The sequence below is a fragment of the Bombina bombina genome, chromosome 4 (genome assembly GCF_027579735.1).
Source record: "Bombina bombina isolate aBomBom1 chromosome 4, aBomBom1.pri, whole genome shotgun sequence".
Lineage (NCBI taxonomy): Eukaryota > Metazoa > Chordata > Amphibia > Anura > Bombinatoridae > Bombina > Bombina bombina.
Window position 1 is genome coordinate 870,930,439 of NC_069502.1, and position 21,848 is coordinate 870,952,286.

A 21,848-nucleotide genomic window follows, 5' to 3' on the forward strand; every position below is an offset into this window, starting at 1 on the left:
CTGCCCCCCTCAACGTCGCCTCCACCTGCCTACACTTATTAACCCCTAATCTGCCGAGCGGACCTGAGCGCTACTATAATAAAGTTATTAACCCCTAATCCGCTTCACTAACCCTATAATAAATAGTATTAACCCCTAATCTGCCCTCCCTAACATCGCCGACACCTAACTTCAATTATTAACCCCTAATCTGCCGACCGGAGCTCACCGCTATTCTAATAAATGTATTAACCCCTAAAGCTAAGTCTAACCCTAACACTAACACCCCCCTAAGTTAAATATAATTTAAATCTAACGAAATTAATTATTTCTTATTAAATAAATTATTCCTATTTAAAGCTAAATACTTACCTGTAAAATAAATCCTAATATAGCTACAATATAAATTATAATTATATTATAGCTATTTTAGGATTAATATTTATTTTACAGGTAACTTTGTATTTATTTTAACCAGGTACAATAGCTATTAAATAGTTAAGAACTATTTAATAGCTAAAATAGTTAAAATAATTACAAATTTACCTGTAAAAGAAATCCTAACCTAAGTTACAATTAAACCTAACACTATACTATCAATAAATTAATTAAATAAACTACCTACAATTACCTACAATTAACCTAACACTACACTATCAATAAATTAATTAAATACAATTCCTACAAATAAATACAATTAAATAAACTTGCTAAAGTACAAAAAATAAAAAAGAACTAAGTTACAAAAAATAAAAAAATATTTACAAACATAAGAAAAATATTACAACAATTTTAAACTAATTACACCTACTCTAAGCCCCCTAATAAAATAACAAAGCCCCCCAAAATAAAAAAATGCCCTACCCTATTCTAAATAACTAAAGTTCAAAGCTCTTTTACCTTACCAGCCCTGAACAGGGTCCTTTGCGGGGCATGCCCCAAGAAGTTCAGCTCTTTTGTCTGTAAAAGAAAAAAAACAATACCCAAGCCCCCCAACATTACAACCCACCACCCACATACCCCTAATCTAACCCAAACCCCCCTTAAATAAACCTAACACTAAGCCCCTGAAGATCTTCCTACCTTATCTTCACCTCACCGGGTTCAACGATCTGTCCAGAAGAGCTCCTCCGATGTCCTGATCCAAGCCCAAGCGGGGGGCTGAAGAGGTCCATGATCCGGCTGAAGTCTTCATCCAAGCGGGAGCTGAAGAGGTCCATGATCCGGATGAAGTCTTCATCCAAGCGGGAGCTGAAGAGGTCCATGATCCGAATGAAGTCTTCTATCAACGGCATCTTCAATCTTCTTTCTTCCGGATCCATCTTGCAGACCTCCGACGCGGAACATCCTGCTGGCCCGACGGACTAACAACGAATGACGGTTCCTTTAAGGGACGTCATCCAAGATGGCGTCCCTCGAATTCCGATTGGCTGATAGGATTCTATCAGCCAATCGGAATTAAGGTAGGAATATTCTGATTGGCTGATGGAATCAGCCAATCAGAATCAAGTTCAATCCGATTGGCTGATCCAATCAGCCAATCAGATTGAGCTCGCATTCTATTGGCTGATCGGAACAATTTATATTGTAGCTATATTAGGATTTATTTTACAGGTAAGTATTTAGCTTTAAATAGGAATAATTTATTTAATAAGAGATAATTAATTTCGTTAGATTTAAATTATATTTAATTTAGGGGGGTGTTAGTGATAGGGTTAGACTTAGCTTTAGGGGTTAATACATTTATTAGAATAGCGGCGAGATTGGGTCGGCAGATTAGGGGTTAATAATTGAAGTTAGGTGTCGGCGATGTTAGGGAGGGCAGATTAGGGGTTAATACTATTTATTATATGGTTAGTGAGGCGGATTAGGGGTTAATAACTTTATTATTGTAGCGGTGCGGTCTGGTCGGCAGATTAGGGGTTAATAAGTGTAGGCAGGTGGAGGCGACGTTGTGGGGGGCAGATTAGGGGTTAATAAATATAATATAGGGGTCGGCGATGTTAGGGCAGCAGATTAGGGGTACATAGGGATAATGTAAGTAGCGGCGGTTTACGGAGCGTCAGATTAGGGGTTAATAATAATATGCAGGGGTCAGCGACAGCTGGGGCGGCAGATTAGGGGTTAATAAGTGTAAGGCTAGGGGTGTTTAGACTCGGGGTACATGTTAGGGTGTTAGGTGCAGACGTAGAAGTGTTTCCCCATAGCAAACAATGGGGCTGTGTTAAGAGCTGAACGCAGCTTTTTTGCAGGTGTTTTTTTCAGCTCAAACAGCCCCATTGTTTCCTATGGGGGAATCGTGCACGAGCACGTTTTTGAGGCTGGCCGCTTGCGTAAGCAACTCTGGTATCGAGAGTTGAAGCTGCGTTAAAAATGCTCTACGCTCCTTTTTTGGAGCCTAACGCAGCCTTTTTGTGGACTCTCAATACCAGAGTTATTTTTATGGTGCGGCCAGAAAAAAGCCGGCGTTAGTTTTTCGGGTCGTTACCGACAAAACTCCAAATCTAGCCGTAAGTGACATAAAGCTTAGTTTTTATAGGGAAGTTGTTTTTTATAAAAAGGTATGTATTTGCCATTATGACTTATTTAAGTGAATAGGGGCATTGCATTTAGGGGGCTCTGAGGAGTATTATCCCCAAGTTAGGTTCCTAACTTTGATATCATTGTATTCTGCTCAGTCAGGAGTATGTTTGGGTAGTAGTCACCAAGTGTGTTTGGGTAGTAGTCACTAACTGTGACACACTGTTTTTTATAACTTTTTTTTATAAAACAGTGTGTATTTCTCCAACAGACAATAGCACTTAATACACACACTGAGGTAATTTGCCCTCTGTTCTTTTACATTTTAGGTTAAACACTTATATTGCTCATGTGCCATGTAAAGAAAAATATATTGTGCAACAAATGAAGAAAAGATCTTTGAGATTTATAATTATCAGTTAAAGGGACACTGAACCCAATTTTTTTCTTTCGTAATTCAGGTAGAGCATAACATTTTAAGCAACTTTCTAATTTACTCGTATTATCAAATGTTCTTCATTCTCTTGGTATCTCTATTTGATATGCAAGAATGTGAGCTTAGATGCTGGCCCATTTTTGGTGAGCAACCTAGGTTGTCCTTGCAGATTGGTGGATAAATTCATCCACCAATAAAAAAGTGCTGTCCAGAGGACTGAACCAAAAAAAAAAAAGCTTAGATGCCTTCTTTTTCAAATAAAGATAGCAAGAGAACGAAGAAAAATTGATAATAGGAGTAAATTAGAAAGTTGCTTAAAATTGCATGCGCTATCTGAATTACGGAAGAAAAAATTTGGGTTCAGTGTCCCTTTAATTCTCTTCCTCACACTGGAGGTGGCGACACAGTAATGAGCTGCAAGTGAGGTACACGGCCTTGTGCTTTTAAAAAGTAATTAGACACCATCCCAGAGTTTGTAAAGTTTATCTTTCTAAATAAATAAATAAAATAAACCTGAACTACACACTAACATGTGTCTGCTGTGTAACCACCTGAGAAAATAACATAATTTATGTAAGAACTTACCTGATAAATTCATTTCTTTCATATTAGCAAGAGTCCATGAGCTAGTGACGTATGGGATATACATTCCTACCAGGAGGGGCAAAGTTTCCCAAACCTCAAAATGCCTATAAATACACCCCTCACCACACCCACAAATCAGTTTAACGTATAGCCAAGAAGTGGGGTGATAAGAAAAAAAGTGCGAAAGCATAAAAAATAAGGAATTGGAATAATTGTGCTTTATACAAAAAAATCAAAACCACCACAAAAAAAGGGTGGGCCTCATGGACTCTTGCTAATATGAAAGAAATTAATTTATCAGGTAAGTTCTTACATAAATTATGTTTTCTTTCATGTAATTAGCAAGAGTCCATGAGCTAGTGACTACCCAAGATGTGGATCTTCCACGCAAGAGTCACTAGAGAGGGAGGGATAAAATAAAGACAGCCAATTCCGCTGAAAATAATCCACACCCAAAATAAAGTTTAAATCTTATAATGAAAAAAACTGAAATTATAAGCAGAAGAATCAAACTGAAACAGCTGCCTGAAGTACTTTTCTACCAAAAACTGCTTCAGAAGAAGAAAACACATCAAAATGGTAGAATTTAGTAAAAGTATGCAAAGAAGACCAAGTTGCTGCTTTGCAAATCTGATCAACCGAAGCTTCATTCCTAAATGCCCAGGAAGTAGAAACTGACCTAGTAGAATGAGCTGTAATCCTTTGAGGCGGAGTTTTACCCGACTCGACATAAGCATGATGAATTAAAGATTTCAACCAAGATGTCAAAGAAATGGCAGAGGCCTTCTGACCTTTCCTAGAACCGGAAAAGATAACAAATAGACTAGAAGTCTTTCGGAAATTCTTTGTAGCTTCAACATAATATTTCAAAGCTCTAACTACATCCAAAGAATGCAATGATCTCTCCTTAGAATTCTTAGGATTAGGACATAATGAAGGAACCACAATTTCTCTACTAATGTTGTTAGAATTCACAACCTTAGGTAAAAATTGAAAAGAAGTTCGCAACACCGCCTTATCCTGATGAAAAATCAGAAAAGGAGACTCACAAGAAAGAGCAGATAATTCAGAAACTCTTCTAGCAGAAGAGATGGCCAAAAGAAACAAAACTTTCCAAGAAAGTAATTTAATGTCTAATGAATGCATAGGTTCAAACGGAGGAGCTTGAAGAGCCCCCAGAACCAAATTCAAACTTCAAGGAGGAGAAATTGACTTAATGACAGGTTTTATACGAACCAAAGCTTGTACAAAACAATGAATATCAGGAAGATTAGCAATCTTTCTATGAAAAAGAACAGAAAGAGCAGAGATTTGTCCTTTCAAGGAACTTGCGGACAAACCTTTATCCAAACCATCCTGAAGAAACTGTAAAATTCTCGGAATTCTAAAAGAATGCCTGGAAAAGTGATGAGAAAGACACCAAGAAATGTAAGTCTTCCAGACTCTATAATATATCTCCCTAGATACAGATTTACGAGCCTGTAACATAGTATTAATCACAGAGTCAGAGAAACGTCTTTGACTAAGAATCAAGCGTTCAATCTCCATACCTTTAAATTTAAGGATTTGAGATCCTGATGGAAAAAAGGACCTTGCGACAGAAGGTCTGGTCTTAACGGACGAGTCCACGGTTGGCAAGAGGCCATCCGGACAAGATCCGCATACCAAAACTTGTGAGGCCATGCTGGAGCCACCAGCAGAACAAACGAGCATTCCTTCAGAATCTTGGAGATTACTCTTGGAAGAAGAACTAGAGGCGGAAAGATATAGGCAGGATGATACTTCCAAGGAAGTGACAATGCATCCACTGCTTCCGCTTGAGGATCCCTGGATCTGGACAGATACCTGGGAAGTTTCTTGTTTAGATGAGAAGCCATCAGATCTATTTCTGGAAGTCCCCACATTTGAACGATCTGAAGAAATACCTCTGGGTGAAGAGACCATTCGCCCGGATGTAACGTTTGGCGACTGAGATAATCCGCTTCCCAATTGTCTATACCTGGGATATGAACCGCAGAAACTAGACAGGAGCTGGATTCCGCCCATACCAGTATTCGAGATACTTCTTTCATAGCCAGAGGACTGTGAGTCCCTCCTTGATGATGGATGTATGCCACAGTTGTGACATTGTCTGTCTGAAAACAAATGAACGACTCTCTCTTTAGAAGAGGCCATGACTGAAGAGCTCTGAAAATTGCACGGAGTTCCAAAATATTGATTGGTAATCTCACCTCCTGAGATTCCCAAACCCCTTGTGCTGTCAGAGACCCCCAAACAGCTCCCCAACCTGTCAGACTTGCATCTGTTGAAATTACAGTCCAGGTCGGAAGAACAAAAGAAGCCCCCTGAACTAAACGATGGTGATCTGTCCACCATGTCAGAGAGTGTCGTACAATCGGTTTTAAAGATATTAATTGAGATATCTTTGTGTAATCCCTGCACCACTGGTTCAGCATACAGAGCTGAAGAGGTCGCATGTGAAAACGAGCAAAGGGGATCGCATCCGATGCAGCAGTCATAAGACCTAGAATTTCCATGCATAAGGCTACCGAAGGGAATGATTGTGATTGAAGGTTTCGACAAGCTGAGATCAATTTTAGACGTCTCTTGTCTGTCAGAGACAGAGTCATGGACACTGAATCTATCTGGAAACCTAAAAAGGTAACCCTTGTTTGAGGAATCAATGAACTTTTCGGTAAATTGATCCTCCAACCATGATCTTGAAGAAACAACACAAGTCGATTCGTATGAGATTCTGCTAAATGTGAAGACTGAGCAAGTACCAAGATATCGTCCAAATAAGGAAATACCACAATACCCTGTTCTCTGATTACAGACAGAAGGGCACCGAGAACCTTTGTAAAAATCCTTGGAGCTGTTGCTAGGCCAAACGGCAGAGCCACAAACTGGTAATGCTTGTCTAGGAAAGAGAATCTCAGAAACTGATAGTGATCTGGATGAATCGGAATATGCAGATATGCATCCTGTAAATCTATTGTGGACATATAATGCCCTTGCTGAACAAAAGGCAGAATAGTCCTTATAGTTACCATTTTGAATGTTGGTATCCTTACATAACGATTCAATATTTTTAGATCCAGAACTGGTCTGAAGGAATTCTCCTTCTTTGGTACAATGAAGAGATTTGAATAAAACCCCAGCCCCTGTTCCAGAACTGGAACTGGCATAATTACTCCAGCCAACTCTAGATCTGAAACACATTTCAGAAATGCTTGAGCCTTCGCTGGATTTACTGGGACACGGGAAAGAAAAAATCTCTTTGCAGGAGGCCTTATCTTGAAGCCAATTCTGTACCCTTCTGAAACAATGTTTTGAATCCAAAGATTGTGAATTGAATTGATCCAAATTTGTTTGAAAAATCATAATCTGCCCCCTACCAGCTGGGCTGGAATGAGGGCCGCACCTTCATGTGGACTTGGGAGCTGGTTTTGGTTTTCTAAAAGGCTTGGACTTATTCCAGACTGGAGATGGTTTCCAAACTGATACTGCTCCTGAGGGCGAAGGATCAGGTTTTTGTTCCTTATTGTGGCGAAAAGAACGAAAACGATTATTAGACCTAAATTTACCTTTAGATTTTTTATCCTGTGGTAAAAAAGTTCCTTTCCCTCCAGTAACAGTTGAGATAATAGAATCCAACTGAGAACCAAATAATTTATTACCCTGGAAAGAAAGGGAAAGCAAAGTTGACTTAGAAGACATATCAGCATTCCAAGTTTTAAGCCATAAAGCTCTTCTAGCTAAAATAGCTAGAGACATATACCTGACATCAACTCTAATGATATCAAAGATGGCATCACAAATAAAATTATTAGCATGTTAAAGTAGATTAACAATGCTATGAGAGTTATGATCTGTTACTTGTTGCGCTAAAGCTTCTAACCAAAAAGTTGAAGCTGCAGCAATATCCGCTAAAGATATAGCAGGTCTAAGAAGATTACCTGAACATAAGTAAGCTTTTCTTAGAAAGGAATCAATCTTCCTATCTAAAGGATCCTTAAAGGAAGTACTATCTGCCGTAGGAATAGTAGTACGTTTAGCAAGCGTAGAGACAGCCCCATCAACCTTAGGGATTTTGTCCCAAAATTCTAATCTGTCAGATGGCACAGGATATAATTGCTTAAAACGTTTAGAAGGAGTAAATTAATTACCCAAATTATTCCATTCCCTGGAGATTACTTCAGAAATAGCATCAGGGACAGGAAAAACTTCTGGAATAACTACAGGAGATTTAAAAACCTTATCTAAACGTTTAGATTTAGTATCAAGAGGACCAGAATCCTCTATTTCTAATGCAATTAAGACCTCTTTAAGTAAAGAACGAATAAATTCCATTTTGAATAAATATGAAGATTTATCAGCATCAACCTCTGAGACAGAATCCTCTGAACCAGAGGAACCACTATCAGAATGATGATGTTCATTTAAAAATTCATCTGAAAAATGAGAAGTTTTAAAAGACCTTTTACGTTTACTAGAAGGGGGAATAACAGACATAGCCTTCTTAATAGATTTAGAAAAAAAATCTCTTATGTTAACAGGAACACTCTGAGTATTAGATGTTGATGGAACCACAACAGGTAATGTAACATTACTAAAGGAAATATTATCTGCATTAACAAGTTTGTCACGACATTCATTACAAACAACAGCTGGAGGAACAGATACCACAAGTTTACAACAGATACACTTAACTTTGGTAGATCCAGCACCAGGCAGCGTTTTTCCAGAAGTATCTTCTGACTCAGTGTCAATCTGGGACATCTTGCAATATGTAATAGAAAAAACAACATATAAAGCAAAATTGATCAAATTCCTTAAATGACAGTTTCAGGAATGGGAAAAAATGCCAGTGAACAAGCTTCTAGCAACCAGAAGCAATAAATAATGAGACTTAAATAATGTGGAGACAAAAGTGACGCCCATATTTTTTAGCGCCAAAAAAGACGCCCACATTATTTGGCGCCTAAATGCTTTTGGCGCCAAAAATGACGCCATATCCGGAACGCCGACACTTTTGGCGCAAAAAAACGTCAAAAAAAGACGCAACTTCCGGCGAAACGTATGACGCCGGAAACAGAAAAAACTTTTTGCGCCAAAAAAAGTCTGCACCAAGAATGACGCAATAAAATGAAGCATTTTCAGCCCCTGCGAGCCTAACAGCCCACAGGAAAAAAAGTCAAATATTAAGGTAAGAAAAAAATTGATTTATTCATATGCATTATCCCAAATATGAAACTGACTGTCAGAAATAAGGAACGTTGAACATCCTGAGTCAAGGCAAATAAATGTTTGAATACATATATTTAGAACTTTATATAAAAGTGCCTAACCATAGCTTAGAGTGTCACAGAAAATAAGACTTACCCCAGGACACTCATCTACATGTAGTAGAAAGCCAAACCAGTACTGAAACGAGAATCAGTAGAGGTAATGGTATATATAAGAGTATATCGTCGATCTGAAAAGGGAGGTAAGAGATGAATCTCTACGACCGATAACAGAGAACCTATGAAATAGACAACGTAAAAGGAGATCATTGAATTCAAATAGGCAATACTCTCCTCACATCCCTCTGACATTCACTGCACGCTGAGAGGAAAACCGGGCTCCAACCTGCTGCGGAGCGCATATCAACGTAGAATCTAGCACAAACTTACTTCACCACCTCCATAGGAGGCAAAGTTTGTAAAACTGATTTGTGGGTGTGGTGAGGGGTGTATTTATAGGCATTTTGAGGTTTGGGAAACTTTGCCCCTCCTGGTAGGAATGTATATCCCATACGTCACTAGCTCATGGACTCTTGCTAATTACATGAAAGAAATATCTGTTATTTACATGAGACAAAATGTCACCATCATAGTATCTTCCCTTTACTTACAAAGTCGATAAAATAAAAAAATGACATGCTCTAGACCGTTACAGCATATAGCTATTGACCCTACTCTACTTAAAGGGACATTTCACCCAAAAATGTTCTCCCCTTTAAATTGTTCCCAATGATTCATTTTACCTGCTGGAGTGTTTTAAAAATTGTTTACAAGTAGCTCCTGTTACAAACTGCTATGTGTAACTGGCCCTTTAAATGGAAAATTGCCCTGCTTCCCTGGATTTTGGAGAAGCCTATTTGCCAGCCTCCTTCCTCATGACTATGGCCCCTGGAAGATTGTGCCCCTGAGAACATATTAACTTTTATTGGGTGTATATGGCCCTTTAAGAACCATCTGGGGACATATTGTGACTTTGATGAACAATGCCCCTTTAAGACTATGTCCCCAGACCTGTGAAATGACTTGTCCCTGGTTTTCTCCCACTTGGTTCAGTTTCATTGTGTGCCATTAAGAGTTAAATTTTGTTCAGCTTCAGGAAACCTATTCTAAATACAAGTCTGCTGGGATTAGCTCTAATTAGGTTTAGTGATCAACTTTCCCATTGTCTAATCAGACTTCTAGTATTGATAAGGTGGACTGCATTGTTTTATTGTGTGTAAAATGTTATCTGCTGAAGTAATGTTGTGGCCTGTCAAAGGGAGTGTCTCTCTATCTAATATCAAATGTGTGATGGGGGATTTTATGCCTCCCCCTGAGAGTGTCCTGTTTGCATGTAACCTCAATAAAAAGGAGGCTGTGTGCTCCAGCACATCAGACCTATTTTTGACCCTCTAACTTGCAGCTTTGACTCATGTTTGTAGGGGACAGCTTATAATCACTACAGGGATTGCTATGTTTTTCATACTCCCTTAGCTACAGGGATTGCTACAGAAGGAAGAGGTTCGCCTACTGGAGCCTGGTCGTAGGTCCAGGGCGCAGAGCAGACGGCGAGATACCAGCCCAGCAGCGGTGGTTCATATAGTCTGCATTACTGATGGTGGCTACGCAGTAGTTATAGTGTCCACGGTGCTGCTGCTCCTTTGGTGAGCGCTAGGAGCATCCTTTTCTACGGTCCAACTTCCAGCCAGCCTGGAGGCAACCATAACATTTGGCGGCAGCGGTGGGATTGGCGTCCTAGCGCAAGGAGCAGCACCACAACAGCACTGGTATCGTAGGAGAGTAAATGAGGGCAACGCTAGCCACTGCGCAGCGTCCCTACCTACAGCAGCATGGAGCTGACAAGACACTGGTCAGAACCCTGTGAAGAGCACCTTAACCTGATCCGTCGCTATGAGGGCGCTGATTTCGTTCCAGAGGTAAAGAGGCGGCTAGTCCGATATGGTCCAGACCCTGCACAGGAGGTAGTCAGTCGCCTCATCTGGGAATTGGCTACTGAGAACGAAGCGGCACGAGCCTTTGAGCGCCAACTGTGGAGTTTGAGGGTATGGACACCTGGTCTCTCTCCCCAGCCGCAGCATGTTCCACAGGGAGAGGAGAGCAGCGACCTCCCTCCCCAGCGGCAGTATACTGTGCAGAGGGAAGAGACAACCGGTCTCCTTCCCCAACCCCAACCAGAGATACCAGAGGCAGCAGGCCTCATAGACTGGTGCTGGGAGGACCCCCAGCAGGCAGGTGGAGATGGGACCGCAGTCTCTCTACCGGCCCTACAGGGATGCTGGGCAGGCGGCCCAGATCCCCAGCGACAGACCCAGCTACAGGGAGGGGAGAGCATCGACCTCCCTCCCCAGCCGGAGTGTGCCTTCCAGGGAGAGGAGACAACCGGTCTCTCTCCCCAGCCGCAGCATGTTCCACAGGAAGCGGAGAGCATCGACCTCCCTTCCCAACGGCCACCGGAGTATCAGGAGGAGGAGGTAAGCCAATCTCCCCCTCCCCAGCTAACTCCTAACTTGGGCCCAGGGTTAACAGTGGAGATGTTAACCCCCACTGACCCCCACGTTCCCTTTGCCACCGGGCAGGACTATGCCCCAATTCCCCCAGCAGAAGAGCTGGCATCAGGACAGAGCGCTGCTGGCCTCTGCCCTACAGACCCCCTTGTTACAGGACTGGCCTGCAAACCCCTCACCCCAGCAGAAGCGCTGGCACCAGGGCAGAGTGCCGCTGGCCTCTGCCCCCCAAGTACCATCAGCTATTTGCCCAGCTGCGCCAGGAAGGCAGAGGATGCTACCCTTTCATCCTATAACCTGGAACCTACAGGCCAGTACTACTTATTGTGGGGGGGCTACTGTGCTGCTAATGTTTATTTGTGGGTGGGTTGCGAGACTAACTTAGGCACTGACCGACAGAAGGTCAGGTGCCTGGTTAGTCTCCCTCCAAAAGGGGAGATATGTTACAAACTGCTATGTGTAACTGGCCCTTTAAATGGAAAATTGCCCTGCTTCCCTGGATTTTGGAGAAGCCTATTTGCCAGCCTCCTTCCTCATGACTATGGCCCCTGGAAGATTGTGCCCCTGAGAACATATTAACTTTTATTGGGTGTGTATGGCCCTTTAAGAACCATCTGGGGACATAGCTTCAAGAAACCTATTCTAAATACAAGTCTGCTGGGATTAGCTCTAATTAGGTTTAGTGATCAACTTTCCCATTGTCTAATCAGACTAGTATTGATAAGGTGGACTGCATTGTTTTATTGTGTGTAATGTTATCTGCTGAAGTAATGTTGTGGCCTGTCAAAGGGAGTGTCTCTCTATCTAATATCAAATGTGTGATGGGGGATTTTATGCCTCCCCCTGAGAGTGTCCTGTTTGCATGTAACCTCAATAAAAAGGAGGCTGTGTGCTCCAGCACATCAGACCTATTTTTGACCCTCTAACTTGCAGCTTTGACTCATGTTTGTAGGGGACAGCTTATAATCACTACAGGGATTGCTATGTTTTTCATACTCCCTTAGCTACAGGGATTGCTACAGAAGGAAGAGGTTCGCCTACTGGAGCCTGGTCGTAGGTCCAGGGCGCAGAGCAGACGGCGAGATACCAGCCCAGCAGCGGTGGTTCATATAGTCTGCATTACTGATGGTGGCTACGTAGTAGTTATAGTGTCCACGGTGCTGCTGCTCCTTTGGTGCTAGGAGCATCCTTTTCTACGGTCCAACTTCCAGCCAGCCTGGAGGCAACCGTAACAGCTCCTTTACCCCTATTTTGGCATTTGAAATAGCTGATTTAGTCTGTGGTATCCCAATCTATACTGAAAGTTTCTATACTGGAGAATATTCTATTGAGTAGCATAAGTAAACACAGCCAGCAGAAGAGATTACACTCTCAGTGGGGGGCATGATAGTTAAGTAATAAAATTATAATTTTCCATTGTTCTCTCTAAGTATTGAGCTTTAGTTTTCTAGACAGAAGATATAAGATAAGGAAGCAAGTGTGTGTACACAAAGTGATAACATGATATATGATATTACCTGAAACTCAACCCATTGTAATAGGCTGTGGTTTAAAAGCACAAAACCAGCTACTTCAAATACACAAACAAACCTGAAAATGCAATATCTCATACATTGTATACTCTGCAGCTGGTATAACAAGGCATTGAAAATACATTCATATAAAAACAATTTTACAGTGTACTGCCCCTTTAAAAAGCGCTAATCACCTGTAGCTGTATTTATAGGAACTTCATCCTCCTCAGTCTTCACCTGATCACACACATACGGTTCTCCTCTGTGCTCAACCGCTGAGCCATCTAAAGGTGTCACATCCATACGCCCTGTACAGTGAGAATATGTGTAAGTTGAGTGTACCCTACATGCCTAAGACACAACATATGTGCACACTTACCTGTAAACCACATGAACCTTACACAGCATATATGCTCACTTGCCTGTAACCTGTGTACTTCACACAAGCAATTTAAATGTACACTTACCTGTAACTCCTATGCATCGGAAACAACACACATGCATTTTAGCATGTAACATATGTACACACTCACATGCAACCAGTGTAAATAGGACAAGACACATATGCATATTCAACTGCACACTCCACTGTAACCCAAGTATCATAGAAACAACATTTAATTGTTATTTACAAGCGACAACATGACTCCATCATAGACTATTCCCATAACTTAAAGAAACAGTTTAACCTAAATTTGTGTCCCCTTTAATTTGTTCCAAATAATACATTTTATCTGCTGGAGTGTATTAAATTGTTTACATATAGAGCCTTTGGGGCCGATTTATATTTATTAAGTGCGAGCGGACATGATCCGTTCTCCGCACATCGATAAATGCAGACAGCATATGCTGTCGCCATTTATCATTGCACAAGCAGTTCTGGTGAACTGCGTGTGCAATGCCGCCCCCTGCAGATTAGCGGCCAATCCGCCCGATCGTATGCGATTGGGGCGGATTGCTGACCGCCACCTCAGAGGCGGCAGACGAGTTAAGGAGCATGGGTCTTAAGACCGCTGCTTCTTAACTCCTGTTTCCGGTGCGCCTGAAGGCTCGCGCAGAAACAGTTACATTCAGGGCCATTCGGCCCTTGTTAAATCAGCCCCTAGGTTTTTATATTGGCATTTAAAATAACTGTGTTTTGTTTGTGGTATCCCTACTTGTACTAAACACTTTTCTATATTTAAGTATAGGCTATTGATATTAAAAATATATACACTGCCAGTGGGGAGTGAGAGAGAAACTTGTAAAATCTTGATTTTCAGTTGTTTTTTCTAAGTATTGTATAGAGACAGAGATAAGAAAGGGAAGAATTTAAGTGATAAGATAAGAATGTCTGATTTATCTGCAAGCTTTGCCTATTTTGATTGGTTGTGGTTTCAAAGAGCAAATCCAGTTATTTAATTTGCAAAAAGAAACAAAGTAAAAATATCTCATGCTGATGCTATAACAAGTCATTAGGAACACTTTAGGGGAAAACAATTTTACAGTACACTGTTCCTTTTATTAAATCACCTGTATTTATAGGAACTTCATCCTCCTCAGACTTCACGTTATCACACACATATGGTTCTCCTCTGTGCTCAACCACTGAGCCATCTGACAGTGTCACATCCATACAGCCTGTAAATTGAGGACATATATCTTCCTTACAAGTTAATATTTACAAAATTAGCAACAACTTACTGAACATCATAAAATAACTTAAACACTTTCTGTCCATTTATCTAAACATGACATTCTCAGCTGACACCTGTTATATGTCACGTGCTTGTAGCCAGCGTCCCATCATGCACAGCTGTGTAACCTCTTCTAGTCTGTCATTTGCAATTACAATTTTACTTTCATAAATCAGGGCCTGACAAGTTTATATAGTAGATGAAAATTTTTTATTTTTTATTGTGAGTATTAGATTAATATATAAAAAATATTATTTATTAGCTTCATCACCAATATTAAAGCAGTATTAAAAGCACCTTGCCTTAGCTAACATACACATCTATACAATTCTATGTTACTATCTCCTCAATGTGTTTAATGTCCCTTTAAAAGAAAACTAAACACCTCTTGCTTTTGTGTAAAGTTGTGCTTTGTCCCATGGTTCCTAGAGAGGCCATAAATTGATGCACATCAGACAGCTGGTTTTGGTAATTTGCAGGTTTCAAATTAGCTTTTTGACCTATTTAGGGAGCATGTGACAAATCACAATCTTTACACAAACACAAGAAATGTTTAAAGGGATACTAAACCCAAATTTTTTGCTTTCATGATTCAGATAGAACATGCAATTTTAAGCAACTTTCTCATTTACTCCTTTTATCAACTTTTCTTTGTTCTCTTGGTATCTTTATTTGAAAAACAAGAATGTAAGCTTAGGAGCTAGTCCACTGTTGTTTCAGCACCTGAGTAGCGCTTGCTGATTGGTGTCTAAATGTAGGAGTTTACTTCGGTAGTAGTTACTAAGTGACATAAAGCTTAGTTTTTATAGGGAAGTTGTTTTTTATAAAAAGGTATTTGCCATTATGACTTATTTAAGTGAATAGGGGCATTACATTCAGGGGGCTCTGAGGGGTATTATCCCCAAGTTAGGTTCCTAACTTTGATATCATTGTATTCTGCTCAGTCAGGAGTATGTTTGGGTAGTAGTCACTAAGTGTGTTTGGGTAGTAGTCACTAACTGTGACACACTGTTTTTTATAACTTTTTTTTATAAAACAGTGTGTATTTCTCCAACAGACAATAGCACTTAATACACACACTGAGGTAATTTGCCCTCTGTTCTTTTACTTTTTAGGTTAAACACTTATATTGCTCATGTGCCATGTAAAGAAAAATATATTGTGCAACAAATGAAGAAAAGATCATTGAGATTTATAATTATCAGTTAAAGGGACACTGAACCCAATTTTTTTCTTTCGTAATTCAGATAGAGCATAACATTTTAAGCAACTTTCTAATTTACTCGTATTATCAAATGTTCTTCATTCTCTTGGTATCTCTATTTGATATGCAAGAATGTGAGCTTAGATGCTGGCCCATTTTTGGTGAGCAACCTAGGTTGTCCTTGCAGATTGGTGGATAAATTCATCCACCAATAAAAAAGTGCTGTCCAGAGGACTGAACCAAAAAAAAAAGAAAAAAAAGCTTAGATTCCTTCTTTTTCAAATAAAGATAGCAAGAGAACGAAGAAAAATTGATAATAGGAGTAAATTAGAAAGTTGCTTAAAATTGCATGCTCTATCTGAATTAGGGAAGAAAAAATTTGGGTTCAGTGTCCCTTTAATTCTCTTCCTCACACTGGAGGTGGCGACACAGTAATGAGCTGCAAGTGAGGTACACGGCCTTGTGCTTTTAAAAAGTAATTAGACACCATCCCAGAGTTTGTAAAGTTTATCTTTCTAAATAGATTAATAAAATAAACCTGAACTACACACTAACGTGTCTGCTGTGTAACCATCTGAGAAAATATATCTGTTATTTACATAAGACAAAATATCACCATCATAGTATCTTCCCTTTACTTACAAAGTCGATAAAATAAAAAAATGACATGCTCTAGACCGTTACAGCATATAGCTATTGACCCTACTCTACTTAAAGGGACATTTCACCCAAAAATGTTCTCCCCTTTAAATTGTTCCCAATGATTCATTTTACCTGCTGGAGTGTTTTAAAAATTGTTTACAAGTAGCTCCTTTACCCCTATTTTGTCATTTGAAATAGCTGATTTAGTCTGTGGTATCCCAATCTATACTGAAAGTTTCTATACTGGAGAATATTCTATTGAGTAGCATAAGTAAACACAGCCAGCAGAAGAGATTACACTCTCAGTGGGGGGCATGATAGTTAAGTAATAAAATTATCATTTTCCATTGTTCTCTCTAAGTATTGAGCTTTAGTTTTCTAGACAGAAGATATAAGATAAGGAAGCCAAGTGTGTGTACACAAAGTGATAACATGAGATATGATATTACCTGAAGCTCAACCCATTGTAATAGGCTGTGGTTTAAAAGCACAAAACCAGCTACTTCATATACACAAACAAACCTGAAAATGCAATATCTCATACATTGTATACTCTGCAGCTGGTATAACAAGTCATTGAAAATACATTCATAAAAACAATTTTACAGTGTACTGCCCCTTTAAAAAGCGCTAATCACCTGTAGCTGTATTTATAGGAACTTCATCCTCCTCAGTCTTCACCTGATCACATACATACGGTTCTCCTCTGTGCTCAACCGCTGAGCTATCTGAAGGCGTCACATCCATACGCCCTGTACAGTGAGAATATGTGTAAGTTGAGTGTACCCTACATGCCTAAGACACAACATATGTGCACACTTACCTGTAAACCACATGAACCTTACACAGCATATATGCTCACTTGCCTGTAACCTATGTACTTCACACAAGCAACTTACATGTACACTTACCTGTAACTCCTATGTATCGGAAACAACACACATGCATTTTAGCATGTAACATATGTACACACTCACATGCAACCAGTGTAAATAGGACAAGACACATATGCATATTCAACTGCACACTCCACTGTAACCCAAGTATCATAGACACAACATTTAATTGTTATTTACAAGCGACAACATGACTCCATCATAGACTATTCCCATAACTTAAAGAAACAGTTTAACCTAAATTTGTAACCCCTTTAATTTGTTCCAAATAATACATTTTATCTGCTGGAGTGTATTAAATTGTTTACATATAGAGCCTTTGGGGCCGATTTATATTTATTAAGTGCGAGCGGACATGATCCGTTCTCCGCACATCGATAAATGCCATTTATCATTGCACAAGCAGTTCTGGTGAACTGCGTGTGCAATGCCGCCCCCTGCAGATTAGCGGCCAATCCGCCCGATCGTATGCGATTGGGGCGGATTGCTGACCGCCACCTCAGAGGCGGCAGACGAGTTAAGGAGCATGGGTCTTAAGACCGCTGCTTCTTAACTCCTGTTTCCGGTGCGCCTGAAGGCTCGCGCAGAAACAGTTACATTCAGGGCCATTCGGCCCTTGTTAAATCAGCCCCTAGGTTTTTATATTGGCATTTAAAATAACTGTGTTTTGTTTGTGGTATCCCTACTTGTACTAAACTCTTTTCTATATTTAAGTATAGGCTATTGACATAAAAAAATTATACACTGCCAGTGGGGAGAGAGAAACTTGTAAAATCTTGATTTTCAGTTGTTTTTTCTAAGTATTGTATAGAGACAGAGATAAGAAAGGGAAGAATTTAAGTGATAAGATAAGAATGTCTGATTTATCTGCAAGCTTTGCCTATTTTGATTGGTTGTGGTTTTAAAGAGCAAATCCAGTTATTTAATTTGCAAAAAGAAACAAAGTAAAAATATCTCATGCTGCTGGTATAACAAGTCATTAGGAACACTTTAGGGGAAAACAATTTTACATTACACTGTTCTTTTTATTAAAGCACCTGTATTTATAGGAACTTCATCCTCCTCAGACTTCACGTTATCACACACATATGGTTCTCCTCTGTGCTCAACCACTGAGCCATCTGACAGTGTCACATCCATACAGCCTGTAAATTGAGGATATATATCTTCCTTACAAGTTAATATTTACAAAATTAGCAACAACTTACTGAACATCATAAAATAACTTAAAGGGCCAGTTTACACAGCAAACACCAGTCTATGTCCATAAAGGAAATACAGTGACTAAAGAAAATATACACATATAGTTAAACTTGCTAACTATATGTTTAGCAAATTTTAGCTTTTTATTCCTGCTTCTGTGAGTATTATCCACGGTGCTGGCACTCCCCCATGAAAGGGCTGAGCTGTGCTTTAGTCTGGCACTCCCACTCTCCAATCATAGTCTATATGTAAATTCCTATGTATAATGAGCATTAGAAATTTGCCTGCACAACAAATCCTCTCTAATCCCTGCTAAATAGTAAAAATAAATCTTTTTTTAAAATACCTATGTGTAATAAAAGTCAGAGCTTTGACTGCAGACATCGGCTCTGTAAGATTGATGAGACTGAGAACGGCTGTAGAACGGCAAGACAAGCAGAGAGATCACTTCAGCTAAACTTCTCACAGCGTGTAGTGAGCATATCAGGAGGACTACGTACTTGTAACAACACAGATTCTCACTGCAGAAATACATATGCTGGTCGCTGTCTGCACAAATACAGAGGTAAGAATTTCAGGTCAAATGATGTCTGTGTTGTTACAAGTACGTAGTCCTCCTGATATGCTCACTACACGCTGTGAGAAGTTTAGCTGAAGTGATCTCTCTGCTTGTCTTGCCGTTCTACAGCCGTTCTCAGTCTCATCAATCTTACAGAGCCGATGTCTGCAGTCAAAGCTCTGACTTTTATTACACATAGGAATTTTTAGCAGGCATTTCAGGGCAGCCACGGCATCTGAGCAAGTAAACAGATATACAATGTATTGAAACGTTTGCTCAGGTCATCAGGCACAGCTCATCAGACAGCTTGTTGAAAAAGCTTTAGGAGAGGACAGCACATGCGCAATTCACTGAGGGGGAGTAACAGCAGACTGGCCGTGCGGCCAGAACATTTTCTAAGGGGTTTAGGCAAAGTGCATTGTATACAGACATTTCAAAAAAATATTTCTAAATACAGAGCATGATTAAAACAAAACGTTCAGCACCACTATACTCAACTATTCCTGCTATTGTGTTTAAAAATTTAACACTTTTTGGGTAAACTGTCCCTTTAAACACTTTCTGTCCATTTATCTAAACATGACATTCTCAGCTGACACCTGTTATATGTCACGTGCTTGTAGCCAGCGTCCCATCATGCACAGCTGTGTAACCTCTTCTAGTCTGTCATTTGCAATTACAATTTTACTTTCATAAATCAGGGCCTGACAAGTTTATATAGTAGATGAAAATTTTTAATTTTTTATTGTGAGTATTAGATTAATATATAAAAAATATTATTTATTAGCTTCATCAAAAATATTAAAGCAGTATTAAAAGCACCTTGCCTTAGCTAACATACACATCTACACAATTCTATGTTACTATCTCCTCAATGTGTTTAATGTCCCTTTAAAAGAAAACTAAACTTTTGTGCTTTTGTGTAAAGTTGTGCTTTGTCCCATGGTTCCTAGAGAGGCCATAAATTGATGCACATCAGACAGCTGGTTTTGGTAATTTGCAGGTTTCAAATTAGCTTTTTGACCTATTTAGGGAGCATGTGACAAATCACAATCGACTGGTTTCCTATGGGAGGAGCGTGAAGGAGGTGGTGCACGCTCAAGCTCACCTGTGTGAAGCAGAAACAGCTCTCAGCTCCCAAGTCACAAAGCCTTTTGGCGAGGGATTAACTTTCTATGCCTTGCTCAAGGAAGTAAGATGGTGACTGGAAACTCGCTTGATCCCTAAGGGCTGACTGGGAACAGCCACTGCCTGGAATCATAAGCCTCTATTTTGCAATCCGCGAAGCTGGGAGAAGGTGCTCCAGAACGACGGCCTGCCTGAATACCGGGAGTCCGCAACTACATATTGTGGAGAAAGACAAAGCTACATACATACAGCTGAACGGAAAAGGACGCTGCCTAGGAGGAGAGGTATCTCAGCCGTGTCAGCCCCAGTTCAGAAGGAGTAGCAGGCTCCACAAGGTTAAAGCAGAAAAGGTCGAAGGGAATTTGTACCTACTTGACACGAGAGAAGTGGTCGGTGAACCCCGGTGCAGCCATCAGGAGACCGTATTGCCCCCCCTCGACAAGCCGGCAAGCAGCTCTGACGTCACAACAGTGCGCCTGGAGGCAGAGGAACCAGATGGACCTAATGGTGTTGCGGAAGGGCTGAGAGTGGCAAAAGGCATCAGAAGCCGCTGGTAGAGAGGAAGTTACAGGAGTCTCTCAACAGCTGAGCCGTGAAGACGAAGGGGGGGTAAGTAAAAACTGCAGCAGCTTAACTTTCTTGCTAAAAACTGAGCGGTACAGATCAATGTAGCTTGAGCCAAGCAGGAGCAGGGGATTGCTGGTATAACAGTGTCTGGAGAGGTGCAAAGGCTAGGATTTTGTCTCTTTTTATTTCCCCTGTCCTATAGTAGACAGAACCAACGGACTTTTTTCTTGTTTTTGTCATATAGCCCAAATGAACTTGGATAAAGGGATTAATCTTATACGCCACTTGAAAGGAAGATCCTTTGCCATAGCAAAAAAATTTCTGCCTAGCAAAGGGGACAATACAGCAGGCATTACGCTGCAGAAAATGTATTTGTGAGATCTAATCAAGGCTCAGAATAAAAATAACAAAAGCTTGCAAACACAGTCAAGCTGTGACACCCCAAGGCAAGGCAAGCTACAAAGTGTATAGCAGATTGACTGGGTTATTACAGAGGTTGGCATTGCCATATAATCTACCTGAAATATTAAATCATTACAGGGTATTTCAGATCTGTAGCAACTTAAAACTCATAAGTCCGCATAAAGCCCACAAAGAATTTAAGTACTAAAAGTCTGTATAAGTAACCTAATTTGTTAAGCCTGTGCTGTATCGAAAAATTGTTTTTGAAAGAGGATTCATGTTTTGTATGACTTGCCAGGTTTGCACATTAAGTGTTATTATGGGTCTTCAGGTATTATGTTAACAACTGCTAATTTGATAGAATCCACCTGATAAGCTAAGCTTTCACAACTTGTGTTGTATCTATACTAGGGTGCTGAAGTTTTTTATACACAGCAGTGAACTGCTAAGGGTTGCCTGATATGCTAAAATCTGTATATTTTGGTGCAATGCTGGTAAAAGGTACCTGAAACGTGTTGTTTTATATCTTGCTCATAGGTGTGAATAGGGATACATTTCACTAAATTGGTACATCCAGTAACAAGCGGGAAAAAAAACTGTCTAGGACTAGATAAGAGGCTAATAGACTCTGCAGTTCTGTCCAAAAACTGTAAATTAAAAAGTATTAAACTATCTCTTCAGACAAAGAGGTAGAAGAAGGCTAGAAGGTTTAAGTTGGGCCTCAGCATATGAGGCTAAACAGAAT

The 21,848-nt window shown here is 40.1% G+C and overlaps 1 protein-coding gene across 1 annotated transcript in view; it reads right to left on the minus strand.

Annotated features, from left to right (window-relative positions):
• LOC128657363 (zinc finger protein 605-like) overlaps positions 1-21,848 on the minus strand; it is a 224,140-nt gene that overhangs the window by 192,722 nt on the left and 9,570 nt on the right. The window contains exons 3-6 of the mRNA XM_053711681.1: positions 18,282-18,389; positions 16,987-17,100; positions 14,339-14,446; positions 13,021-13,134 (exon numbers count right to left, since the gene is read on the minus strand). Coding sequence (XP_053567656.1) covers positions 13,021-13,134; positions 14,339-14,446; positions 16,987-17,100; positions 18,282-18,384 — 439 coding nt within the window. The 5' untranslated portion in view covers positions 18,385-18,389. The remainder of the gene's footprint in view (positions 1-13,020; positions 13,135-14,338; positions 14,447-16,986; positions 17,101-18,281; positions 18,390-21,848) is intronic.